At 42.0% G+C, this 19433-nt stretch overlaps 1 protein-coding gene across 1 annotated transcript in view; it reads left to right on the forward strand.

Moving 5' to 3' along the window:
- The window catches only part of opn8a (opsin 8, group member a), a 49416-nt gene extending 30674 nt beyond the window's left edge, over nt 1-18742 (forward strand). The window contains exons 3-4 of the mRNA XM_014205725.3: nt 9803-10128; nt 17578-18742. Of these exons, the coding sequence (XP_014061200.1) occupies nt 9803-10128; nt 17578-17976 (725 nt within the window). The 3' untranslated portion in view covers nt 17977-18742. The remainder of the gene's footprint in view (nt 1-9802; nt 10129-17577) is intronic.
- Nucleotides 18743-19433: the final 691 nt, after the last annotated feature.

Consider the following 19433-nt stretch of genomic DNA (forward strand, 5'->3'; position numbering starts at 1 on the left):
CATCCAGACTTTATGAAAGTTGAGTATACCCTTAATCTTGTAATAAATCAAATCAGGTGATACATAACTTGACATTTCTTCCATCCATTGTGAGAGGGTAACCAGCCTTCCAATTAATGGCAATGCATTTCTTAGCCAGTATAAATGCTAGGTTACACAGTTTATTCTGATAAGTCCAGTATCAACGTTTCCATACAAACAAAAACTGTAAGGACAGACGCTTGGAGACGATAAGGAAGTACAGGGAGTGAACATTTAATAAACAAACATGAAACAAGACAGGACAGCGTCTGGACATGAAAAACATAACAACAATAATGCTGACACGGGAACAAACTGAGGAGCAGAAAGATATAGATGGGAAATCAACAAAGTAATGGAGTCCAGGTGAGTCCAATATTGCTCAGATGCGTGTAATGATGGTGACAGGTGTGCATAATGATGGGCCACCTGGCGCCCTCGAGCGCCAGAGAGGGGGAGCGGGAGCAGGCATTACAAAAACAGGGAGATGGGAGAATCTGAGAATCTGTAGACGTGATGAAATAAAATAACATACTCTTTGACAGAATTCATCCAGCCTTCACAAGACCATAACATATGCAAATACAGTGCATTCTGAAAGTATTCAGATCCCTTGACTTTTCCACATTTTGTTACGTTACAGCCTTATTCTAAAATGGATTAAATCGTTTTTCTCCCTCATCAATCTACACACAATAATCAATAATGACAAAGCAACAACAGGTTTTTCAACATTTTAGCAAATTTCTAAAACATTTCAAGTCTTCAGACCTTTTACTCAGTACTTTGTTGAAGCACCTTTGGCAGCAATTACAGCCTCAAGTCTGTGGAGGAAATTAGTTAATTAATTACATACTATGCTGTTTAATTAGACATACTATGCTGTTTTTTACTTAAATAATTGTCCATTGGTATATGCTAGAATTTTTTTACTGATACAAACTTCTCTTGTGTGACAAAATCATAAATCTGAGCTTACAGATTTATGAGCCGTTTGGGTGCGACTGCAGTATGTGACCTCCAGTGTTTACTGGAGGAATTTAGCGATGTGGGAATTGCAGGGAGGAACTGAGAACGGTGGCGATATCAGCTATCTTGATCCGCACAGATGAGCTAAATTACTTTTTACAACTCTGTTCCCCAGCCCTGTTTCTGCACATCTGCTAACTGTTACATATATAAGAGGATGTTGTTTGTTGGACTTTCAACTCTGAACCATTTTGAGTGATTGTTGAATTCCTACATTTTTGCAAATCTTATAATAAAGTTGCTGTTTGAATAAATCTACAATCTCTCTACTTTTGGTTAGAATTTCCACCACACGCGTTTTTGGATATGACACTACAAGATTTGCACACCTGTATTTGGGAAGTTTCCCCCATTCTTCTCATCAGATCCTGTAAAGCTCTGTCAGCTTGGATGGTGAGTGTCGTTGCACAGCTATTTTCAGGTCTCTCCAGAGATGTTCGATCAGGTTCAAGTCCGGACTGGGCCACTCAAGGACATTCAGAGACTTGTCCCAAAGTCACTCCTGCATTGTCTTGGCAGTGCTTATTGTCATTGTCCTGTTGGCAGGTGAACTTCTGCCCTAGTCTGAGGACCTAGGCGCTCTGGAGCAGGTTTTAATCAAGGATCTCTCTGTACTTTGCTTCGTTCATCTTTCCCTCAAACCTGACTAGTCTCCCAGTCCCTGCCGCTGAAAAACATCCCCACCACATGATGCTGCCACCACGCTTCACCGTAGAGATGATGCAAGGTTTCCTCCAGACGTGAAGCTTGGATTCAGGCCAAAGAGTTCAATGTTGGTTTCATCAGACCAGAGAAACTTGTTTCTCATGGTCTGAGTCCTTTGGGTGGCTTTTGGCAAACTCCAAGCAGGCTGTATGTGCATTTTACTGAGGATTGGCTTCTTTGTGGCCACTCTACCATAAAGGCCTGATTGGTGAAGTTCTGTAGAGATGGTTGTCCTCCTGGAATGTTCTCCCATCTCCACAGAGGAACTCTGGCAGAGTGACCATTGGGTTCTTGGTCACCTCCCTGACCAAGGCCCTTCTCCCCCAATTGCTCAGTTTGGCTGGGCTGCTAGCTCTAGGAAGAGTCTTGGTGGTTCCAAACCTCTTCCATTTAAGATTTATGTTTTGGAAATGTATGTGTTGCGTCAAAAGACAGGTATTCATATTCAAGGCATTCACATTTTCAACTGATTTCAAAGATAAAACACCAGCAGGGGGCGAAGGAGTGTATGCATTGTGGAAGCCATCATTAGCTTGTGTTTCCCTGGGGAACATATATACTGGTGCACCTTTGTGATAGCAGGTGGTGAAATGTTTGGTGAAAAAGCATTTCACTGGAAGTCCTTCATGGAATTGGAGACTGATTCATACACATTCAGCTCATTTAGGATTCTGGAGACACATGGACCTTGTTTAAAAGTTGTGCCAGTTAGGTGTTTATTTGTGTTGAGAATTGAGACCAATTGTCTAATTTAGATAATATGACTACAGTGAGATTATATATTTAATATGAAATGACCTTACTTGAAGTAATGTATATTTATTTTTGTGTTTTGCCTTTAAAGGTTATCAACCTAAAAAACAAACCTAAAAAACGAACTGACTAAATAAATAAAAGTCAGAAGAAAATTGAGTTGTCCCTTGCGTCCTTCAGTACTTAAAGAGGCCTTTTTCAAGTTTGGGCAAAGAGCTGCAGTGTGAACCATACACAACTTGACAGTATGTAAATAAAGTATTTCTGTTTTCGTTTTGCCATTATGGGGTATAGTGTGTAGATTGATGAGAATTTGTATTTAATCCATTTTAGAATACGGTTGTAAAGTAACAAAAAGCCAAGGGGTCTAAATACTTTCTGAATGCACTGCATGTCCCCTTTTGTGTTTTACATCTCCATCAGAATAATTACATTTCTGTGTGCATGATATTCAGTTTCACTGGCATATAGTACATTCTATGGATGGTCTTAAATGGCAGTAATTTATGTCTGATATTATATGAACATGACTGGGCATTCTAACATTTCTGTATCCATTCATCATCAATAGTGTCTCACAGATCTTCCTCACATGTTTTGTGTCATCAGGAAAGCCTCTCAACACTTGATACAGTTTGGAAATGTAACATGTACGCTGGGAGTCGGGAAGCAAGTTTAGGGAGTGTATTTAATAAATAAATGAGCATAGACCAAAACAAGAAACACGGGTAGCGTACAGACATGAACACTGGAACAGAAACAATAATGCCTAGGGAAAGAACAAAAGGGAGTGACATATGTAGGGAAGGTAATCAGGCAGGTGATTGAGTCCAGGTGAGTCTGATGAGGTGCTGATGCGTGTAAAGATGGTGACAGGTGTGTGTAATAATGAGCAGCCTGATGACCTCGAGCACCAGAGATGGAGTATACGTGACAGGAAATCAACTTTAGAGGTTTGTCAGACTGCCTTAAAATAGGTTCAATCTTTTAAGCTTCTTGCTTGTCCAGTGTTCGCTGCGCAGAGAAAATTCACCTCAGCTCCGTCACAGACTGGTCTTCCCTGGCTGCCTGACCTGGTGAGACCCCTGTCAACATCTGATCCTGCTCAGATGAGGCATGACAAATAATGACATTGGTAAACATGATATTAACCATGAATAGAATCAATGGTTCGACAATTGACGTTACCATTATTCCCAGATACCAGATTGTAGCCTACCCATCAACTCAAGATGGAACTTTATATCCATTCACTGATTGTTATAATATACTGCAAAATTCACCTGAGCTCTGTAGACTGGTCTTCCCTGTCTGTCTGACCCTGCAGGGACCCCTGTCACCATCTGATCCTGCTAAGACATGATGAACATAGTGTTGAGTACTGACTTTGCACCATGACAGTGAAGCCTGTGGAGCTGTTTATACCGTGTCAGTGTGAAAAGTAGGGAAATAGCTAGGGAAGCTGGCAGATCATTAACATTCCATTGCTATACTGACTAATAAAACTCACATTTCGCTGAAAAAAACATCAGAATATCGGTCTTCAATCATTTGGCCGCTGGTTTCATCATTTGATTCAGGTCTAGTGTGATTGACCGGTATTCTAAAGTTAATGAGTTTGCTAACTAACAAGCTAACATTAGACAATTGTTTGCTAGCTCTGCTAGCTAATAGTACAATGGTACATCATCAAATGTACTTCTGTTGAAATGGGACAAAACAATGGCTACCAAACATTTCCATACAACAGCTGTTAGATATTGCTACCTGAAAGAGAGTTAGAGGCTAGCTAGAGCTGAACTGGCTGTGGTAGCTACTAGCTATCTAACTAGCTGCTAATAGTTAATTCACTTCAGTCGAGGGGGAATGAAACATTAGCTAACGTAACATATCAGTTACACTACTAGCTCAGCACTGGGAAAAACATTTATTTTTCTGTAAAACAGCAGTTACCTTGCCAGCTAGATCAGTCAAATAAAGAGTAGCAAGTTTCTGCTCTGCTTGCTTTTACAACTCGGAGAAAAAGTGCAACACAGACAGAAGCTACCTCTGTTCATCTTTCCTGTGCTGGTCCTATACGCCAGCCTTTCAGAAGCTTTGCCTTTACACAGCCTGTCTGCGTGCTCTGTGGTGTCTGTCTGGTCCTAAATCCAGCCGGCTGAAACCGTAAAACAGCCTACCCAACTGCTCTGAGGCGTCCACATGGTCCTAAAGCACACAGTGAATTTAAATCGCAGTGCAATGATAACTTGGAGGGGGGGGCAAAAATGCAACTTCAGAATGTGGGGGGGGTCATGTCCCCCCCATCTCCAGTGAAAGTTGCACCCCTGGCTTTGATAATGCATTGAAATCTATAGATTACAGAATACAATTAGGAGTTTTTATGCGATACAGCAGTCAGGTTTTTGGGTTTCAATGGGATTGGGACTGGTTAGGAAAATTGGTTCTAGGACAGGAGAAGATTTTTCCCTCATGACTCTGTTAACACAGCTTTTATGTCTGTGACAGAGATGCCTATGTAGTGAATTGTGCATAGGCCTATCAAATTTGTGACTGGCTGAAGAGTCTCCTTGACAGCTCAAAAAGGCAAACTTAATTTTATAGGCTACAGTATACTGTAGGGGTTTCCTGTAGGCTTTATTAACTGCATTTGGGTCGTATGTGCAGTTGGTCAGTGTCAATTAAGCGTGTGCTTTGAATTTATGGTGATTTTGTGAGAAGTACATGTGACAACCTGTTCGGATAATGTGCTATTTAATTTTCTGCTAATCTGCTGCTGTGCATGTTGTGTATTTTGTGAAAATGCATTAGTGCTACATTGGAGGATTTTTTTTTTTTTTACTTCCCAGGTGTTGTAAAAAATGTTGGGAAAAAGTTAAAAGTATTCCCTGGACAGTCCTGGGATCCCGGTTACACATGTTAATCCCTATCGGCTACTGTAGTATATGGCTGTCAAGGCTGTTGTGACGCATAGAGAATCACCAGAAAATGTTTGACATTCCCAGTTCTGGTTCTCATTCCCAGTTTGTGTCCCGCACACCGAGGAATAAGGCTATTCATTTCAAACGTTTGTGCATACAGTATGTATTTGCGTGACATGAACGGTTTATGAATGATAATCCCCTGTTGCAGATATAATACTGTACATGGAGAAAAAAAAACTGCAAATAAGTTTACTTCTTAATGTTCTGGACTGTTTTATACCGGTTTCATATCGTCACCATCTACACACACAGCAGGAGGGATGAACACCCATAGAATTACAATAAGTGATTCTACTTCTATTGTAAAACCCAGCTTTTAACCAGCAGATGAGGTGAGGTTGTGATTAAATCATGGCAGCATGCCAGAAGGTCGTCAGTTGTGTATCAATGGGTAGATGCATCCGATCTGGCTGATCTTTGCCAGAACACATGAAATATTGAAAAGGCATACTATATACAACATATTCACATGCATGTGTACACACACGTGCACTGTGTGCACACCCACATAAAGCTACTCAGACGTGTGCATTCACCATATAAAAACGAGTTGAATGACAGCAGCTACCAATGGATATGATGCAGTACATTCAAACACAAGAGTTTATGTGCACGTAACTGTTTCATGCCTGTATACATACACAAAGACCAATTAGTGAAAAAAATATCAGAATTGGGCTGACTGTCTAAAACCAGCCGAACAGTTGCTCTGCCAATTAGGCTACTTAACGTGAGATCTTTGCAGGCACATTTTTTTCATCATTAGCTAGATCAGCCATCACATTATTCATTCATTTATTAATTCTGTTCACCATCACATCTGTCTCACTAGCTAATGTGCTGATTACAGTTTCAAATTGTTGGCTCAGAAATAGGTTTCTGATTCTAATTCTGTGGTAGGGGGTTGTTTCCAAAAGCAGCCATGGTGGGCCGGATGGCAGCCGAGCTAGCCAATGGCATCTTGTCAAAAGCAATTCATCAGTGCTTCTGATGAACATTGTAAAAAATGGGATGGCACTGTTGTTCATCTGAAGTCCTTTTTCTGATTGGCATGATCCAAAATTACGCTTTGCTTGAAGTCAAATAATGAATTTGTCAGATCAACATGATTTTTTATTTTTTATTGAACGAACGCTTCTAAATTCCTTTCAACACCTCATGCACATTTGCATTGCATGGTGGTGTTTGCAATTTAGTGACTGCAGCCTAACAGAAGAGTTGGAGGAGTGGCCTATTGGGGGCTTGGATTTCAGTTTGTTATTTTTTGCCACCCGTGATATTCACTATCATTCCAGGTTGTGTTTTGTTTGTCACAACGTCTACAGAAGGTGGCGCCTCTCCCCGTTCGGGCGGCGGTCGTCGTCGCCGGCCTACTAGCTGCCACTGATCTCCCTTTCATTTTCATTTGGTGATGTCTGTTTTATGTTAGCACCTGTTTTGATTTAGTTCCTTAGTGGGGGTATTTAGTCTGTCTGTTTAGGTCAGGGATTGTGCGGAATTATTTGTGCCTACGTTTGTAAGGTTGGGGATTGGGTTTTTCTCTGCCGTTTGTAGATTTTGGCATACGCGTTTCCTGGGCTGTGTCCCGACTCAGTTTGAGGGCTCTTGCCTATTACTGGATGTATTGTACTTGCATTTTGGCATTTTTTGGACTGGTGTCTATTAAACGTGTTTTCACGTACCTTGGTCTCCTGCACCTGACATCACCCCTCCTGCTTGTTAGAGTTCCGTGACAGAATCCCGCACCGTTATCATGGAGTCGATAGAGAATCAAAAGAAGAACTACAATTCTCAGACTTTCCACTTCCTGCTTGAATTTTTCTCAGGTTTTTGCCTGCCATATGAGTTCTGTTATACTCACAGACACCATTCAAACTGTTTTAGAAACTTCAGAGTGTTTTCTATCCAAATCTACAAATAATATGCATATTCTAGTTTCTGTGCTAGAGTAGTAACCTTTTTAAATTGGGTCCGTTTTTCATCCGGCTGTGAAAATACTGCCCCCTAGCCCAGACAGGTTAAACGTGTTTTCACGTACCTTGGTCTCCTGTGCCTGACTTCACCCCTCCTGCTTGTTAGAGTTTCGTGACACCAGCACGGAATTTTTAATTATACAGTGCATTCGGAAAGTATTCAGACCCCTTCCCCTTTTCCACATTTTCTTATGGTACAGCCTTATTCTAAAATGGATTAATCCTCCTCAATCTCTCTAAAATACCCCATAATGACAAAGTTATAAGAGTTTTTATTTTTTTATTTTTGCAAATGTATTAAAAATAAAAACAGAAATACCTTATTTACATAAGTATTCAGACCCTTTGATATGAGACTGGAAGAAGTTTGGAACCACCAAGACACTTCATAGAGCTGGCCACCCGGCCAAACTGAGCAATTGGGGAGAAGGGCCTTGGTCAGGGAGATGACCAAGAACCCGATGGTCACTCTGACAGAACTCTAAAGTTCTTCTGTGAAGATGGGATAAACTGAAATAACACAGGTTTTATTTTTAATACATTTGCAAACATTTAAAAAAACTGATTTTTCTTTGTCATTATGGGGTATTGTTTGTAGATTAATGACGGGGGAAAAAAAACAATTTAATCAATTTTAGAATAAGGCTGTAACGTAACAAAAAGGGGTCTGAATACTTTACAAATGCACTGTATCAGCATGAGTACTGTAATGCTACAGAGCCTGGAAAGCTCCATTGATGAGATCGTCACCATTTGGTTACAATATTGTAACCAGTTAATTTGAAACTCTTATGTAAAGTAAATGTTTGGAGTCAATATTTCATTTTATGGAACCAACTTAATATCTTGATTAACAGAAAATGTATTTAACTGCTTGTAACCCAAATAAATACATTTGGATAGAATAATTCCAAAGTGAAAAATCAACTAACATGAAAAAATGTTTTGTATATTCAGTGTATTATTTTGTATTTATGCTATTCATTAGGTTTAACCAAACTGGAAAAGTAAGTTTAGTGTTGAAAGAATAATAATCAAATATAACTGTTGGCATTTAATCATATAATATACTGTATGATTCAATGCCAGCTGTTATATTTGATTACTAACGAACATATTTTAATTGAAATTGACTACATTTGTTGTATTTGGTTTCAACAAATGTATTTTTTGAGAGGAGGGGGGGTATTTGATCCAAAGAGTATATATTTTTTGTGAATCAATGATGACCAGTGGATCAGTTAATCTATTCTCAGGATGTTTAGTACAGTGTAAGTATGTATCCATATGGAGCTTTACTCTAATGAAGTGAGGGAATAGCAAGAGGTTATCTGCTAACCCCTGGACACCTGGCCCAAAGAAGCTCGAACCACAATCTTAAAGGAAAAATCCACCCAAAACTACAAATTCCTGTAGTGTACAGTATTAAATAACAATAATATGTAAGAACAATATTTTTTTTGTTAACAAAGTTTTCATTTTGTTGTTATAATAAGATTGGTAGCAAGATTAGGAAATCATTGTGTAAATCTGTTGCAGCTCAAGTCGACTTCAAAACCCAGTGTAATATTCTCTCTATTGGCTGGTTGGCTAGCTAGCTAGCTAGCAAATGTACCTACATACAGTAATACCAAAGTCAATATCAGCTTTGTGAAGTAGCTAGTTAGTTGTAAAATCAAACACACTGCTCTGTCAATTAAGGAGTCTACAATCTCACCATGTTCAACCTGCAGATCGATGTGTTTTGCACTGGAGTCTGACATTCGCAACGGCACCATGCAATGCACCCTGGATTGAGGCAGACAAATAGGAGAAATGTGGTAGACCCTCTATTAAATTACACATTTCTCCAGGTAGGAATATCGAAAAAATATGATCAATGGCTCATTCGAGAGAAGACAACCTCCCACGTTATGACATCGGCCAATATTAAAATCTGACATGTATGATAGACCTTAGTGTAGAGAGTGTAGTGAGAGTGGCTTTATCGTAATGCTACATCATACCGGTAAATTTTCTGCATGCTTGAATGGCAATACATCCGATATACATGCAAACATGAAATGACCCAGGGAATTGATAGAACATCGCTCTGAGTTTAACAAAAACAATATAGCATTCAAAATGGGTGAATCTTTCCTTTAAAGGGAGCCTATCATTACAGGGCTATAGCTTTCCTCACCTGTACACTCCTCTCTACCTCTAGTACAGGTAGTAAGTTCCAACATGACACCGTCATGATGGTGATCAATGTTATCTGGCTAGGGTTAAAATTAGGTTTTGTCTAGGATTAGGCTCGGAGTAAGGGTTAGGGCTTATACTCTACCTCTCCACCAGGCAACAAGTTCCAGCGTCGGACCATCACCATGGTGATCAGTTTGATCTGGCTGTACTCTGGGCTGTGGGCTGTGTTCCCTCTCCTGGGCTGGGGAGGCTACGGACCGGAGCCCTTCGGAGTGGCCTGCTCCGTTGACTGGGCAAGCTACCAAGACTCCCTGAACCACTCTACCTTCATCATGTCTCTGTCTATCTTTTGTACCTTCATCCCCTGCCTCGTCATCCTCTTCTCCTATTCTGGCATAGCCTGGAAACTCCACAAGGCATACCAGTCCATCCAGAATGGAAACTTCAACTACGGACACATCGAGAGGAAAGTCACTCTGGTGAGTATGCAAGGTTTATCTGTTGACTGTTTATTAACCAATTACCGACGTTTCTTTAGAGCTAGAATCAGCATTTGTTTTTGTTTTGTTGATAAAACGGAGGAGAGGAGCATTTGGCAGCATGGTAATAAACATTTGCAAAACATATTAAGTAAAATAAAACAAAATACAATTTTATTGGTCACATGCGCCGAAAGCTTACCTACGAGTCCATTCCCAACAATGCAGAGTTAAAAGTAAAAAACCATTTGCTAAATATATAAGGAAATAGTAACACAATAAAATAATAATAATGAGGCTATATACAAGGATTACCGGTACCAAGTCAATGTGCAGTGGTACGAGGTAGTTGAGGTATTGAGGTAATACAGTATGTACAGGTAGGTATGGGTAAAAGAGAATAGGCAATCAGGATATATAATAAACAGAGTAGCAGCAGCATATGGGGAGAGTGAAAGTTTGTGTGTATCAGCGTAGTACAGTGCATTCGGAAAGTACTTAAACCTCTTAACTTTTTCTTCATTTTGTTAAGTTACAGCCTTATTCTAAAATGGATTAAATCAAAAAATCCTCAGCAATCTACACATAATACCACATAATGACAAAGTGAAAACAGCTTTTCATACCCGGACAAAAGGAACATCTATGTGAGAATGCTTTTCATTGACTACAGATCAGCGTTTAACACCATAGTCCCCTCAAAGCTCATCACTAAGCTAAGGACCCTGTGGCTAAACACCTCCCTCTGCAACTGGAACTTGGACTTCCTGACGGGCCACCCCCAGGTGGTAAGGTTAGGTAACAACACATCAAACACACTGATCCTCAACACGGGGGCCTCTCAGGGGTGTGTGCTCGGTCCCCTCCTGTACTCCCTGTTCACTCATGACTGCACGGCCAGGCACGACTCCAACACCATCATTAAGTTTGCCGATAACACAACAGTGGTAGGCCTGATCAACGACGAGACAGCCTATAGGGAGGAGGTCAGAGAACTGACCATGTGGTGCAAGGAGAACAACCTCTCCCTCAATGCGATCAAAACAAAGGAGATGATGGTGGACTACAGGAAAAGGATGACCAAGCACGCCCCCATTCTCATCGACGGGGCTGTAGGAGCAGATTGAGAGCTTCAAGTTCCTTGGCGTCCACATCACCAACAACCTAACATAGTCCAAGCACACCAAGACAGTCATAAAGAAGGCACGACAAAACCTATTCCCTCTCAGGAGACTGAAAAGATTTGGCATGTGTCCTCAGATCCTCAAAAGGTTTTACAGCTGCACCATCGAGAGCATTCTGACGGGTTGCATCACCGCCTGGTATGGCAACTGCTTCGCCTCCGACCGCAAGGCACTACAGAGGGTAGTGCGTATGGCCCAGTACATCACTGGGGCCAAGTTTCCTGCCATCCAGGACCTCTATACCAAGCGGTGTCAGAGGAAGGCCCTAAAAATGGTCAAAGACTCCAGCCACCCATGTCATAGACTGTTCTCTCTGGTGCCGCACGGCGACGCAGTACCGGAGCGCCAAGTATCGGTCCAAGAGGCTTCTGAACATCTTCTACCCCAAAGCCATAAGACTGCTGAAAATCTAATCAAATTACTATTTGCATCTAACCCAGACTATTTGCATTGCCCCCCCACCCCCTATTCTACGCTGCTGCTACTCTGTTATTATCTATGCATAGTCACTTTAATAACTCTACCTACATGTACATATTACCTCAATTACCTCGACTAACTGGTGCCCCCACACATTGACTCTGTACAGGGACCCCCTGTATATAGCCTCGCTATTGTTGTTTTACTGCTGCTCTTTAATTTGTTATTTTTATTTCTTTTTTATGTATTTTCTTAAAACTGCATTGTTGGTTAAGGGCTTGTAAGTAAGCATTTCCCTGTAAGGTCTACACCTGTTGTATTCGGCACATGTGACAATTTGATTTGAAATCAAGATTGAACTCTTAGGCCTGAATGCCAAGCGTCACTTCTAGAAGAAACCTGGCACCATCCCTATGGTGGCGCATGGTGGTGGGAGCATCATGCTGTGGGGATGTTTTTCAGTGGCAGGGACTGGGAGACTAGTCAGAATCGAGGGAAAGATGAACAGAGCAAAGTACAGAGAGAGCCTTGATGAAAACCTGCTCCAGATTGCTAAGGACCTTAGACTGGGGCGAAAGTTCACCTTCCAACAGGACAATGACCCTAAGCTCACAGCCAAGCCAACGCATGAGTGGCTTCGGGACAAGTCTCTGAAGGTCCTTGAGTGGCCCAGCCAGAGTCCAGACTTGAACCCAAATCACATTTTATTGGTCACATACACATGGTTAGCAGATGCTAATGTGAGTGTTACAAAATGCTTGTGCTTCTAGTTCCGACAGTGCACTAATATCTAACAAGTAATCTAACAATTCCCCAACAACTACCTAATACACACAAATCTAAAGGGGTGAATGAGAATATGTACATATAAGTATATGGGGGAGTGATGGCCGAGCGGCATTGGCAAGGTGCAATAGATGGTATAAAATGCAGTATATACATCTGATATGAGTAATTTAAGATATGAAACATGATTAAAGAGACATTATTTAAAGTAACATTGTTTAAAGTGACTGTCACGTCCTGACCAGTGAAAGAGGTAATTTGCCATAGAGTGGTCAGGGCGTGGCAGGGGGGTTTGTTTTGTAGGTATTTTGGGTTTTCTGTTCCTATGTGGGTTTGTTCTAGTTATCATTTTTCTATGTGTTGGTTTTCATGTTCGGCCGTGTATGGTTTCCAATCAGAGGCAGGTGTCTTTCGTTGTCTCTGATTGGAAGCCATACTTAGGCAGCCTGTTTTTCCTTTGGGGTTGTGGGTAGTTGTTTTCCGTCTAGTGTACCTGACGGGGACTGTGTTGGTCGTTTGTTATTTTGTCAAGTGTGTTCATTAAACTGTTTGAAAATGAGCACTATCCACGCTGCGTCTTGGTCTCCATTTTATGACCCGTGTGACAGAGACTAGTGATCCATTTATTAATAAAGTGGCCAGTGATTGGGTCTCAATGTAGGCAGCAGCTTCTCTGAGTTAGTGATTGCTGTTTAGCAGTCTGATGGCCTTGAGATAGAAGTTGTTTTTTCAGTCTATCGGTCCCAGCTTTGATGCCTTCTGAATGGTAGTGGTGTGAACAGGCAGTGGCTCAGGTGGTTGATGTCCTTGATGATATTTTTGGCCTCGCTATGACATCATGTGCTGTAGGTGTCATGGAGGGCAGGTAGCTTGCCCCTGGTGATGCGTGGTGCAGACCGCCCAACCCTCTGGAGAGCCTAGCGGTTGAGAGCGGTGCAGTTGCCGTACCAGGCTGTGTTACAGCCTGACAGGATGCTCTCGATTGTGCATCTGTAAAAGTTTGTCAGAGTTTTGGGTGACAAGCCAACTTTCTTCAGCCTCATGAGGTTGAAGAAGCACTGTTGAGAAGGTGACGTGGCTGTTTTTCTTTTTTTTAGTCCCTGATTCCCTGTAGACCCTGCCACATACGTCTCTTGTCTGAGCCGTTGAATTGCGACTCCACCTTGTCCCTGAACAGGCAATTTGCTTGTTTGATTGCCTTGCGGAGGCAATAACTACATTCTTTATATTCAGCCATATTCCCAGACCTCTTTCCATGGTTAAATGCGATGGTTTGCGCTTTCAATTTTGCGCGAATGCCGCCATCCATCCACGGTTTCTGGTTAGGGTAGGTTTTAATAGTCACAGTGGGTACAACATCTCCAATGCACTTCTTTATAAACTCACTCACTGAGTCAGCGTATAAGTCGATGTTGTTCTATGAGGCTGACCAGAAATATATTCCCGTCTGCGTGATCAAAATAATCTTAACTTGGCTTCTGATTGGTCAGACCAGGGTTGAATGGTTCTCATCATTGGTACATCCGTTTGAGATTCTGCCTATAAGACGTAGGAGCAAGATGGCATCATAGTCAGATTTGCCGAAGGGAGGGCGGGGAGGGCTTTGTATGCATCTCGGAAGTTAGAGTAGCATTGATCGAGTGTATTACCCTTGCTCGTAGTACAATCAATACGCTGATTGAATTTAGGTAGCCTTGTTCTCAAATTTTCTTTGTTAAAATCCCCAGCTACAATAAATGCAGCCTCAGGATATATGTTTTGTAGTTTACATAGAGTCCAGTGAAGTTCCTTGAGGGCAGTCTTGGTGTCTTCTTGAGGGGGAATGTACACAGCTGTGACTATAACTAACGAGAATTCTCTTTGTAGGTAAAATGGTCGGCATTTGATTGTATGGAATTCTAGGTCGGGTGAGCAGAAGGACTTGAGTTACTGTATGTTATGATTACACCATGAGTTGTTAATCATGAAGCATACACCCCTGCCCTTCCTCTTCCAAGAGAGGTGTTTATCTCTGTCGGCGCGATGCATGGAGAATCCTGGTGGTTGAACCGATTCTGACAACATATCCCGAGAGAGCCATGTTTCCGTGACACAGAGAATGTTACAATCTCTGTGTCTCTAGAAGCCAACCCTTGCTCGAATTTCCTCTACCTTGTTGTCAAGAGACTGGACATTGGTGAGTAGTATACCCAGGAGTGGTAGGCAATGTGCATGTCTACGGAGCCTGACCAGGAGGCCGCTCCATCTGCCCCTGCTGCGGCGCCGTTGTTTTGGGTCGGCTACTGGGATTAGATCCATTGTCTTGGGTGGTGGTCCGAACAGAGGATGCGCTTCTGGAAAGTCATATTCCTGGTCATAATGTTGATAAGTTGACGTTGCTCTTATATCCAATAGTTCTTCCTGGCTGTATGTAATAAGACTTAAGATTTCCTGGGGTAACAATGTAAGAAATAATACATTAAAAACTAAATGCTGCATAGTTTCCAAAGAACTCGAAGCGAGGCGACCATCTCTGTCAGCGCCATCTTCAGAAGTCTTATGGCTCGGGGATAGAAGCTGTTCAGGAGCTTTTTGGTCCCAGAATTGGTTAGTCTTAGATAATTTTTATGGCCTAATATTATTATGGTGTTCTTGTTACATCTGCTCCTGTCACGCCCTCTACTGCTCATCCTGTGCCTCCTTGACCTGCCGCCACTCCCCCGGTACTCTCTCCCTCTCTCTCTCTGTGATTGTGTGGGTGGAGACAGGTGTGCTGGAGTCAGAGCAGATCCCCACCAGCTGCAACCTGTTCCATAATCAAGACCTCTACAAATACTCAACTCTGCTACTTCCACGCTGCCAGATCGTAATCTCTGCTCTGTCAGTCTACGCTTCTAGCCGTTTGTTACTGTTAGATCCTGTTGTGCATGTTTTCCTTGCCTGACGCTGGTTTCCTCTCCGCTACAGTTCCATCCGCTCTGACTCTGGTCCCTGTCACCAGTTCCACGTCTCGTCATCCTGCTACTCTGTCCTGGATTCCCCACTCTACTACTCCCTTGGATTCTCCTCCGGACCTGCTTACCCTGTCCCAACCCCTCTCGCCTCAGCCTCCTCACCTGGTTTCCTGCAACCCACCTGAGCTTCCCCTGGCCTGCACTCCATCTTCCCCCTGTGTTTCAATAAATACCTTGGTTACTTCATCCCAGTTTCCACATCTGAGTCTGCTCTTGGGTTCCACTCCGCATAACAGTTCTATTGCACATGCAGTGATATCCAAACAGGCTGACCATCATATCTACAAGAACAGATTGCACTGTTCAGTGAAGATAATGGCCTTGTTGTTGCTCCTAGATCTAATTACCAAGCTACATGTGATCTGAGATGCGTATTGTTTCTGTCACCAATGCAAACAATGGCTTATCTCTAGGAAGTGTTTGTTTATGATAAATTGAACCTGTGACATCTGTAGATAATTTATATGCAGGTCCATAGCTCACACAGTGCTACACAAGCCTCCAAGACAAATACTGTTGTGCAGAGCTGCTTACAGTGTATAGAACAGTTTACTATTCTTATGGACATCAATGCTAGTTGTCACATTCTTTTGGACATTTACATCCCCTTAAAACAAGGTTACTGTGGAAAAAAAACATTAAAAAACATACAATTTCACATTTAGACTTTTTGTCCCAAATTAATCCCCTTTATAATAATAATAATTTATAATAATTCCATGCATCTATATTCACATTTGCGTGGTGGTATACAGTTGAGCAGAGGCATTTTTAGGATTTACACACATGGGGAAATGTTGTTAGCAAGGTCTGAAGAAAATAAAAGTGCCTTTTATAAACACATTTCACGCCATTCTACGTCACTGACATGATAGCAGACATTAGCGGAATATTTTCTAATACCACACAAATGACCGAAATAAGGGGCTAATCTGACAGTGACAAACTGAAAGCAATAAAAACGACCTGGTCTTGAATACAAACAATAGCCCAGGCCATTAAAGAGACGCACAGATTGTACAATATTAGGAGAAATATATATATATACTGCATATTATAGGCTACTAAATAAACTTTCCAGTGGCAATGATTCATCCAATGATGATCACTAATGATGGCTGGTGTGCTCGTGCCAATAGCTTATCTCAAGATAAGACACTTTGAAAAGCAGTGCTGTCTGCTCAGAATCACTCAAAAGTTGTTGAGAAAAAATGGTTAGCTTCTACAGACAGATTAGTCTTCTCCTTTCAGCAGTAGGCATTTGCTATCCAAACTACATTTTTCTAGTGGTTGTATTTAAAAAATTGCAGAAAGCAGCCTCAACCAACCATATAAATATAATCCATTGATGGCAGTTCCCATTCAAGTCAGGACTGGCAGCCATTGCTAGTGTACCCATGAGTTTAACAGTCAAATTGCCAAGGTTAGGGGTTACCATACACTTCTATGGATTATATGTCTATGGCCACAACGCAACAAGCTGTTCTATATTTGGCATTCCTGCTGCCCAAATTGCTTTTTCCTTGTTTGTTACGAGGAATGAATTATTCAATTCTGGTTTGATATCAAAACAAGTCTAATAAATTGTCATCGTTTTGGAAGATAATATCCAGGTAAAACTCTGTTTTACACGTATTCCTTTTCGGGTCTTTTAGACATTGGGCTCAAGCAAAGCTCATGAATGACCGTGACTAAAGTGTGGAAGACTTTTGTAGATATTTAAGAAACGCTTTAGTCCCTGTCAAATCCGGCTTCCTCAGGCTTAAGATGTTTGACAAGGCTGTAAACATAGTCTATATAGATTAATGTCTTTCCTCTCCTTCCCCTCTCTTCTCCTCCTCTCCTCCTTTCCTTTCCTTTCCCTCTCCTCTCCTCTCCTCATCCTCTCCTCCTCTCCTTCCCCTTTCCTTTCCTTCCCCTCTCCTCTCATCCTCTCCTCCTCTCCCTCTCCTCCTCCTCTCCTCCTCCTTTCCTCTCCTTCCCCTCTCCTTCCCCTCTCCTCCTCCTCCTCTCCTCTCATCCTCTCCTCCTCCTCTCCTCTCCTTCCCCTCTCCTTACCTCCCCAGATGGCGGTGTTGATCAGCTCAGGGTTCATCGTGGCTTGGTCTCCCTACGTGGTGCTCAGCTTTTGGTATATGTTCCAGGGGAAGGCCAGTCTGGCCCCGCTGGTCTCCCTGCTGCCCTGCCTGTTTGCTAAGGGCTCCACGGCCTACAACCCTTTTATCTACTACATCTTCAGACGCTCCTTTAGACTCCAGCTTCGCCAGCTCCGGGGGATGATCTGCTGCTCTGCCCAGCCAGACACACCTTCGCGTGGGGAGACGGGAGAGGAGGGAAGACAGACTTTGAGGTCTGATCTACGACAGAGTCTCCCAGAGGAGAAGAGTGGAGCTCCTCTGGTAGGGGAGTTGGGAACTGCGGCGCTGGAGATGCAGTCTGAAAATGAGTTGACAAGCTCCTGTTAATACTGTGTGTGTGTGTGCATGCGCGTGTGCGTCTGTTACAGGGTTACAAATGGATGTGGTGTGAGTTATTCAGCTATGTTTCTTCACTGTCATTCTATATTGCACAAACTACTAGATCAAACCCTGGTCCTCACCACATCGCTAGCAAAGGTAACACTTTACTTTAAGCCAACAGACATAATGCATTATAATGCAGTCATAAAGAATTGTAAAATGTATCATAAGCATGTCCTGGCTAAATACCAGCTGCAGAGACTGTTGGATGAATCCTGCCTAGACACATCACATATTATACTGTATGTATCATAAGGCAGTATAAGGGCTCATACGTGGTTGTAAAAAGTTGTATAGCATTGTGTTTGTCAAAGTTTGTAAAGTTCACTTTATTGTTAAATGTTGTTGTGAGGTACTGTAGCATTGAACTTAACCTTCACAATGGTCACTATGGCCATACTTCTGGTCCATTTGTGTTTTCAGAGTTTTTGTTGGATATTGTAGCATTGTAGCTATTAGGTGGTCATTTTGACCATCCCCATGTCTACAGTGGTCTGTGTGTGTGTCCCCACTCAGGAAACATCAGGATAGTAGAGTAAATCTGGCACCCTATTCCCTACATCATCCACTACTTTATTCAGAGCCCTATGTAGCTAACATTACTCCTACACGGCTCTGGTTGTAAACTATTTATGGTATAGGGGGAATTGTGTGCCATTTTGGAGGTTACTGGAAACTTCAGGTGTTTCACATTCTGACCTTGTTTGTGTGCCCGCTAATGATTGTAACAGTGATGCTACTCTGAGAAAATTAAACAGCTTTAGAAAATGTGAAAGTAGTGAAGGTGCTCTGTAGTTTTAATCTGTCTATTTTGCTTTCTGTCTCAATGTTTTCTTTCCCTCTCTCCCTTCCCACCGCTGTTCGGAAAAGGCTCTTTGAACAACATCACTTTCTGTTCAAATTAAAAAAACACTTAATAGTTAGTTAATAACACCGTGGCAATAAAGCAACCACATAAACCTCCCAGCCAATGAGGCGCTACACTCCATGTAGGCGGGTAGACACACACACACACTACAACATGTGTGGGCTGGTTATTTTCTCCATCTGGGAAGAGATAATGAAAGTAAAGGGGTTGCTGATCACCCGACATAGAAATCAATACCTGCAGGTTGATTCACAGCTATAAGTCCCCCCATTAGTCTGTCTTTGATGTAATCTGTCTGATGTAAGTTCTTCACCATCACCAAAACCCCTGGGCAGTGTGATTATTGTGAGATTTGGGAAAGGGGCCAATCACCTGCATTGATAAGGTTTCACAACCAACAGGTTCTTTAAGGTCAGTGGTCTTAGGAGAAAGGTCAGCTGATTACAGTTTGATAGACTGATAAACTGTAGACCAGTAACATTACCCTGTCTGTTTGTTGAATGCAGAGGTTGGTATACAGATTAATACTGGAACA

The sequence above is a fragment of the Salmo salar genome, chromosome 06, assembly GCF_965601325.2.
Source record: "Salmo salar chromosome 06, fSalSal1, whole genome shotgun sequence".
NCBI lineage: Eukaryota > Metazoa > Chordata > Actinopteri > Salmoniformes > Salmonidae > Salmo > Salmo salar.